The sequence below is a fragment of the Helianthus annuus genome, chromosome 12 (genome assembly GCF_002127325.2).
Source record: "Helianthus annuus cultivar XRQ/B chromosome 12, HanXRQr2.0-SUNRISE, whole genome shotgun sequence".
NCBI classification, from domain to species: Eukaryota; Viridiplantae; Streptophyta; class Magnoliopsida; order Asterales; family Asteraceae; genus Helianthus; species Helianthus annuus.
In genome coordinates, this window is record NC_035444.2 from 158,785,553 (window position 1) to 158,794,634 (window position 9,082).

Sequence of the window (9,082 nt, forward strand, 5' to 3'; positions counted from 1 at the left end):
TCTGAATTACAAACAAAACATCTCCTCTTGAATCTTGACTTGGATTTTGACCTGGAATTTCTGCTGCCACTGTTGTAATTCCTTTGATCTGACCTTCCTCTCACATACAAGCCATCTCCACCTTCTTCTTTAGAATCTGACCTCTTCTTCAATTCTTTTGAATTCAAGGCAGACAATACATCTTCCATAGATAGAGAATCTCTACCATACATCAATGTATCCACAAAGTGTTCATATGATGATGGTAAAGAAGTGAGAAATATTATGGCCTGATCTTCATCATCCAATGCCACCTCTATATTTTCAAGATCCAAAATCAACTTGTTGAATTCATCTGTATGATCTTCAAGACTCTTTCCAGATGTCATGTGAAATGTATACAACCTCTTCTTCAAATACAACCGATTTGCCAAAGATTTAGTCATATACAATGACTCCAACTTTGCCCAAATCCCCGCAGCAGACGTCTCCTTTGATACTTCATGAAGAACTCGATCACCAAGACTCAATATGATTGCACTATGAGCCTTCTCGAGCATATTCTTCTTTTCTTTATCAGTTAAGCCTTCAGGAAGTTTATCTTCTCCTTTCAGCGCATCTACCACACCATTATGAACCAGAAGATCCCTCATCTTCACACGCCATAGACTGAAATCATTCCTCCCATCAAATTACTCCAATTCAAAGTTCGTTGACACCATCTTTGATCTCTGATTGCGGAATAAAACATCAATTTCTTTTAATTGAGCCACCAATGGCTCTGATATCACTTGTTAGAAAAACAACCCAGAAATTGACCCAGAGAATTGAATCAACGATTAACGATTGAATCTTATTGAATCAGAAATTGAATTACAAGAAAAGAATTACAAAGAAATTGAAAGTAATGAAGTATCTACACACTACTTCAAACCCCTATTTATACTAAACGCCCAAAATTCAGTTACAACTATCCGTTGTAAGAATTTCCACAAACACCCCCTGAACTTACAAGAATGTAAGTATCAGACCTTGTATCTAAACAACTGCTCTCCAATACCTCAATCACTGATCTACTCCTCAACAACAGTTCAAACTACTGATTCGCTATCTACTGCTTATTTCAACAGCAGCTGTTTTACCATCATCAGTTGTTACTCTCAGCTGTTAATCACCATCAGTGTTTGATCACAAGCAGTGCTTAGAGTTCCATCAGCTGTTTGTCTTGTTTAACCTCAAACAATGGTTTGCTTATTTAATCAGAACTCATCAGTGGTTATAACTGAAATGTTACTTTTCTCAACAGGTGTCAAAGATTAATGCTTGATACTAGCTTATTAACAAGTCAAAGTGGATAATATTGAGACCTTCACTAGATTTGTTTCCAGTTAAATTACCAATTTGTCCACCATAATACACACTTTAATAATTACTAAACATTTACAGCATAACCATAATAACTACCTCAGATTCTTCAAGGTGAGTGTGACACTCTTTGAGAAGGAATAACACCAGCATGATACATATTAAGCTGATGAATTGCTTCCATAATCAACTGTCTCAACTGAGAATGTTGACCAACAATTGACTTATCAGCCCCTGCTAAAGCTGTCAATACTCTTGCCTGCATAAGTGCCTCATTGTTTCCAGCATGCATTGCAAGATAACACAATAACACCAATGCATGATGTTGTGTTCTTTCATTCCCTCTCAACAATCTCATCAATGGAATCACGCCATCGAATTCAATAATCGTTTTCGAATGCTCCGTACAAAGAAAGTTATCAGGGGACGCGAACTTCCCCAAAGCAATCGCGGCTTCTGTTACCACATCAGGGTTTTGGTGACTCAGTTGTTTGACCAACGGGCCGATCACACGCGTTTCCCGAGCTGGGAAAGTCCGGGCCAGTGACCCGATTGATTTAATAGCTGGAATCTTGATTCCAGCTATTTTGGATTCTTGGATCAACCTTAAAAGCCGATACACGACCGCTTTTGCGGCAGGTGAATTAGTCCTGAAAGCGTCTGAGCTCGGGATTCGATTCCGCTGCGGTTGCAATCTCCATGACATTCATCAAACAGCTGGTCTGTAGTTCACCGGTTTCGGTTTCTATAAGCTTAGCGAGAACTAGTAACCCTTTTGTCTCGGTTAACAACTTGCTGTTTGCAAGATTACCTCTAGAAAGCATCCATAACGCCCTCGCACAACACGTTTTCAACTCACGTTTCAACTCAGACGGCTCGTTTTCCCTCTCTTTCCTGTTAATCGACCACGTCGTCGTCGCAGACGACAAACTCGTCATCGAACCAATCTTATTCATCTTAAAAACCGAATGAATACTCCGCCGTTCATACAAATTATCAGCCATGTCAAACGACAACAGCGTAACAAGCGGTCTAATCACATTCTCTCTAGCAAACGCCTCTTGCGAAACCTCATCGTTCTCCGCCATTCTCGCAATCAACTTCACAACCAAAACTTGTACCCAAATCGGTGCCTTATGTAAACACTGTACTATAACCGGAACCCCGATTTCACTAGTAACCAACCTAGCTCTATCTTCGTTATTAACCAGATTAAAAAGGGTAACCGTAGCCGCGATTTGCGCTTCGAAATTCGATTCCTCTTTCAAGAGCTTTAACAAAGGCGGAATCCCGCCTTCTTCCGCTATCATTTTCTTACTTCTATCGTTATCATTAGCCAAGGAACAGAGTTCGTTAGCTACTTCAATTTTAACACTCAACGGGCTTAAATAAAGTGAAGATATATAAGACCAAACCCAAGCAATAATCGGATCATTACTCGCAATTGGAGGTAAAGATAAGACAACACCAGTATCAGATTTATCAGTACCAACATCGTATATACTAATTAACCACTTTTTAAGTCACCTATGGAAGCGTAAAGAAGTGAAAAAAGTTTTCTAAATTTGCTAGTGCTTAAGATGGTGACGACACGGAGGAAGATGCTTCTCCGGCGGCATTTCCGTACAAGGGTTAGGGCACAGGTGAGGTTGCGGGTGAGGTCAGAGAAGACGCGGCGGACCGGGCGGTCGTAGAAGGAGGGGGTGGTGGTGGTGAATGATACGGTCTACCCGACTTGACCCGGAAAACCCACGATTACCTCTGCCCACGTTTATTTCATATTTCCATGTTTCAACTTAGTGGGATTAGTTATTTGTTAGTTATGCATGCATTTAGTAGTTAGTGGCCCATGTTTCTCCATGCACGTTTCCTTTCCATGCAATTTGTTTTAGTATTTAAAGGTTGTTTGTAATTGAGAATGGCAGAGAAGAAAATTTGCATTTAAAGTTTACGTATTTTGTTTACATTCTTGGAGATTCGCTGCCGATCTCGAATCCGGTACGCATCATTTGGTGCTTTCATTCCTCGACTCCGTCATGCCTCCCCGCAAAGAAACAACCACCATTGACGACCCCTTGCAGGATCTACTTGAGAGGTTCGATCAGTTCCTTTCAACTAATGCCACCACCGTAGCCAAATCTTCTGCTCAGGCCAAGGCTCAGTTTGAATCCCTGCAGGCAACCATGAACCAGCAGTTGGAAGTTAGTAACAATCTTCTAGCCGCCTTTGTCAAGGACAAGGAAACGACCTCTTTCGAGATCGGTTCTTCGTCCAACCCACCACCACCCCCTCCTCCTCCACCACCACCCGGTCATCAACCACCGCCACCGCCACCACCACCACCCCCACCCGGTAACACCCAGCCCCACCCTCCCAAAATCTGCTACCTACATTTGATGGTTCTAACCCGTTAGATTGGCTTCAAGCCGATAACTACTTCAACTACTACCACATTCCAATGAACCAACGTCTCTACCTAGCGGTGTTCTATTTCACCGGTGACGCACTAAGTTGGTACAAGTATCTCTCGAACAATAGGTTACTCGTAACTTGGCCGGAACTTTCAAGAGCTTTGGAACTCCGATTTGGTCCTTCTTCCTATGAGAATCGCCAGGCGACTCTTTTCAAACTCCAGCAAAAAACCACCGTTGCCATGTATCAAACTGAGTTTGAATGACTCGCTAACCGGGTCATCGGTTTATCCCCCAAGACATTAAAGAATTGTTTCATCTCCGGACTTAAACCGGACATTCAAAGCGAACTAGCAATCCATCATCCTCACACGCTGCATCAAACTTACGGATTAGCTCGTTTAATTGAAGACAAGCTCACTGCCGGTGTAATTGAGTCCACTGTTGGATATGTTTCGTCCCCACACTCTACATCATCTCTTCCAATCAAGCGCCTCACTCAAGCAGAAATGCAAGCCAAGAAAGCCGCTGGTCTATGCTTCCACTGTGACGAAAAATTTCAGCCGGACCATCGTTGCAAAACACCTCAATTCTTGTTGTTCGAACCACCAACGGAACAGCCATGGACTGCTGTGGGTCGTGAGGACACGACCCGTGTTAAAGGGGCGGGTATTGATACGGTCTACCCGACTTGACCCGGAAAACCCACGATTACCTCTGCCCACGTTTATTTCATATTTCCATGTTTCCACTTAGTGGGATTAGTTATTTGTTAGTTATGCATGCATTTAGTAGTTCGTGGCCCATGTTTCTCCATGCACGTTTCCTTTCCATGCAATTTGTTTTAGTATTTAAAGGTTGTTTGTAATTGAGAATGGCAGAGAAGAAAATTTGCATTTAAAGTTTATGTATTTTGTTTACATTCTTGGAGATTCGTTGCCGATCTCGAATCCGGTACGCATCAGTGAACCGGACGAAGGAGCGGAGCATCTTGGAGAGGTGGTCGATGAGTTTACCGACTTCGGTGCACTCGAGTTTGTAGGATTTGGAGTTGGTGATGGTGATGGCGTGACGGATTTGGTCGGACAGGAGGAGTAGGATGGAGAGGAGGTGGTCGATGGGTTGTTGGTTGTGGTGGTGGTCTTCGCCGGCGGTGAAGTCCATTGAAGTTGGTGGTGGAGTCACGGGTGGGTTGTGTTATCAGGAAGACAGGAACGGAGTGTACTTTGGTTTTTAGTTGATGACGTGGGTTTGATGGAATTTATTGGGAGTTGCGTGTGTTTTAATTTGAGGGTAAAAATAGGACCTTTTTTTTAGTAGGATTATTATTTTTTTTTAAGGAGAACTTCATTAAAAAACGGCCTGTCCAAGAAAGCGGATGGCCAAAACAGCTACAAACTATACAAAATTACACAAAGTTTCCCATGAAACATCTATACACTTGGACCTATCTCTAAACCAAAGGTACCCGAGCAATTTGATCGAGCAGAAAATCTCATCGGCCTTCGGGACTTTAACGCTGAACACCCGCTTGTTCCTAGCCTTCCAAATCAGCCAGCAAGCAATGATGACAATGCCTTGATAAGCTGCTTGATCCTTTCCTTTCAAACCGCTGAACCAATGAGCCTCCAAGATGTCCTTAAACGAAAAGGCCACCAAAAAAGGAACCTTGCACCATATGCTGACCTTAGACCGGATAGACATCGCAAGACTGCACGACGTAAACAAATGCATCGCCGTCTCTTCCCCTGAATCACACACCGGACAACCGATGTCCGGAATCATAATATTCCGCTTCCTAAGCTCCACCCTTGTAGGTAATCTCTCTATCTCTGCCTTCTAAGCAAACACATTACATTTCAACGGAACCCATTTACACCACTCACAAACAAACCTCTCGTTACTATCGATATTGGAAGCCAAAAGCCGCTTGACAGACCCAACACTGAACTCTCCTGACTCTTCACCCTCACACCGCCACTTGTCTCTAGCATCAGACAGATCAACATCACGAAGTTGGGAGCATAGGGCCGACCACTCAGCCAGTTCCACACTGCTATCCGGGGGTCTCTTCCACTTCCAGCTAGCATCCGGGTTTGAAACCGGTCTAATGATCCGATTACGAACAACACAGTTCTTGTCAAGTTCTAGCTCGTAAAGGTTTAGATATCGAAATTTAAGAGGACCCCTATCAAGCCATGGATCCAAGTAGAAAGCCACATCCTTCCCATCACCAATGATCCCCTATAACAAATTCCAAAATCGAACGTCAGCATAAACCGACCTAGAAACCAATTTAACGATGTTACCCCACACTCCTCCTAACGACACCTTAACCGGGAGAAAATCACCGCTCCTTTTGGACGCATGGATAGCCGAGATGACCTTAACCCAAAGACTGTCCTTATTAGTTTTAAATCGCCAAGCCCATTTCAAAAGAAGCGAGGTGTTTATGGAGCCGAGCCCACCACAATCAATAAGAGAAGCCACCCGCTCCCATGAAACCCAACTCAATTTATTTAAGTTACCCGTTCCGCCCCATTGAAATCTCCTGATAATAGACTCGAGTTGCTTCAGAACTCCCACGGGCGCTTTATACAACGAGAGAAAGTAATTAGGTAAGCATTCTATAACTGACTTGATGAGTGTGACTCTCTCCCCAATAGAAAGCACCGCCACCTTCCACAACGAAAGCCTGGACTCAAAAAGCTCAAATACCGACCTCCAGTTAGCAGTACGCTTCATGTTAGCTCTTACTAAAAGCTCAAGATACTTCAACGGAAGCTGGCCCGACTTGCATCCAACCATCGACGCCATCGAATCCAACTCGGAGATAGAAACGCCTATACAATAAATGTTTGACTTAGCTAGGTTGATTCTGAGACCCGAGCAGATATGAAAACCTTTGAGGATCCTCACCACATTGAGGATACTCTCCTCCGACCATTCCCCGATAATAAGCGCATCGTCCGCAAAGAGAAGATGAGACAAAGAAGGGCCGGAATTCGGAAGCCGAACACCAGCGACTGCACCAATCTCGAAAACCTTAATCAAGCGGCTCGAAAGAACCTCCATCACAACAAGAAATAGAAACGGGGATAACGGAACCCCCTACCGCATTCCCTTCTGGCACTGAAAATCGAACGTCGGGGAACCATTGACAAGAACCGCAGCTCTAGCCGAAGACAAAATACCATGAACCCACTTGCACCACAAAGGAGGGAAACCCATTTGAGACAAAGCCGAGATAAAACATTATCATAGGCTTTCTCGAAATCTAATTTTAGCATGAACGCCTTTTTTTTGTTCTTTTTTAACCAGCTAGCGGTCTCGTTTAAGATTAGGGGCCCATCTATGATAAAGTTCCCTTTCAAAAATGCTGATTGACAGTCCGAAATGACTGAACCCAGGACCTTTTTGAGGCGATTCACAAGAACTTTGGAAATCACCTTGATGATAGCTCCAAACAAACTGATCGGCCGATACTCATTAAGACAAGTCGGGTCACGAACTTTGGGGATAAGCGTGATAAAAGAAGAAGCACACCTCTACTAACCGAACCACTAGAATGAAACTCATTCAGGACCTGGACAAAATCCGAATAAAAAATATCCCAAAAGTGCTTAAGGAACTTGAAATTCAAACCATCCGGGCCAGGGGCCCGATCGCTGCCATAGTCCGACACCGCAGCTTTGATTTCAGCGCTACTAAAACCCGCCACCAGACTAGAGGCCTCCTCTGGATTAATCCTCTTAATATTATCGCAGATCACTGCGTGCCGAAAACTCAACTCCTCTTTAAACTTATCCTGGAAAAATCCATTACATTCCTTTTAATAATCGACGGTTTCGAGTACCATGAGCCATTGATATTCAAACCGTGAATCTTGTTACTCGCCTTCCGACTGTTAATTATAGAGTGGAAAAATTTAGAATTCTCATCGCCATCCTTAGCCCACTTAACCCTCGACCTCTGCCGCAAATCTCTAGTTCTATTTTCCTCGATTTCTTGAACCAACCTAGTATTTTCCGACATAATCCATTTCTCCTCCTCACTTAACCCTCTTTCTTCCCGTAAAATCTCCATATCCTCAATTTCCGATCTAGCGACAGCCTCTGAATCCCTTTCCTTTTTTAACATGTCGTCCCTCCATTTTTCACTCGAAGCCTAATAAACTCAAACTTATTAAGCAGGCAAAGGTCGGCCGGCCCATCCCACACAAATGAACGAGCCGCTTCTCTAACAGTCTCTTCGTATCCCGGGCGGCCAATCTAAGAATTGAACACTCTAAACGGTTTAGGGGCCAAAGTTTTGGTCGCCTTCCGACTGTTAATTATAGAGTGGAAAAATTTAGAATTCTCATTGCCATCCTTAGCCCACTTAACCCTCGACCTCTGCCGCAAATCTCTAGTTCTATTTTCCTCGATTTCTTGAACCAACCTAGTATTTTCCGACAAAATCCATTTCTCCTCCTCACTTAACCCTCTTTCTTCCCGCAAAATCTCCATATCCTCAATTTCCGATCTAGCGACAGCCTCTGAATCCCTTTCCTTTTTTAACATGTCGTCCCTCCATTTTTCACTCGAAGCCTAATAAACTCAAACTTATTAAGCAGGCAAAGGTCGGCCGGCCCATCCCACACAAATGAATGAGCCGCTTCTCTAACAGTCTCTTCGTATCCCGGGCGGCCAATCCAAGAATTGAACACTCTAAACGGTTTAGGGGCCAAAGTTTTGGTGATCAAAATAATAGGACTGTGATCCGACAGATGCCTAGGAAGGGCTCTCAAGCCGGCCTTTGGCCACAACCTGAAGAAACCAGAGCATACGAGGATCCTGTCGATCTTATTGAGTTTCCTACCCTTGTTTGCCCATCTCGTGAATTTACGGTCCTTCATGCCATACTCCAACAGCCTAGCATCAAAGATAAACGAATTAAAATTACTCGCACATGAGGGGATAAAGCGAGTATTGAGCCTTTCCTCCGGAGCCCGAACCGCGTTGAAATCACCGAGCAAGATCGACAACCCAGCCGAGTTATCAACCACACTCAACAACCGATCCCAAAGAGCCTTCTTAGCCTTGATGTCCTGCGGAGCATAAACATTCACGATATTGAACCGATGCCCATACCCTTTGATTTTACCACTGATGACCAGAAAGTTCCTATCCTTGATGGACCTTCCGAACTCAAACTAGTTTTTATCCCATAAATAAAGCAGGCCCCCCGACTGACCCGACGAATTGACCCACTCAACCGACACAATCTCGCAGCAACCGACACGTCCATAGGAACACATTTCGTCCTTTGAAACGCAACAAAATTAA

The 9,082-nt window shown here is 43.8% G+C and overlaps 2 protein-coding genes across 2 annotated transcripts; both read right to left on the reverse strand.

Moving 5' to 3' along the window:
* Positions 1–1,453: 1,453 nt before the first annotated feature.
* On the reverse strand, positions 1,454–2,654 carry LOC110901939. The gene is made up of 2 exons (XM_022148694.1): positions 2,109–2,654; positions 1,454–2,026 (listed from the first exon to the last, which is right to left on the reverse strand). Exons 1-2 carry the CDS (start codon positions 2,652–2,654, stop codon positions 1,454–1,456), a joined length of 1,119 nt encoding a protein of 372 aa, XP_022004386.1.
* Positions 2,655–5,153: 2,499 nt separating this feature from the next.
* On the reverse strand, positions 5,154–7,895 carry LOC110901940. Its single transcript, XM_022148695.1, has 5 exons — positions 7,653–7,895; positions 7,312–7,563; positions 6,048–6,824; positions 5,612–5,999; positions 5,154–5,503 (listed from the first exon to the last, which is right to left on the reverse strand). The coding sequence occupies exons 1-5, from the start codon at positions 7,893–7,895 to the stop codon at positions 5,154–5,156; spliced, it is 2,010 nt and encodes a 669-aa protein (XP_022004387.1).
* Positions 7,896–9,082: the final 1,187 nt, after the last annotated feature.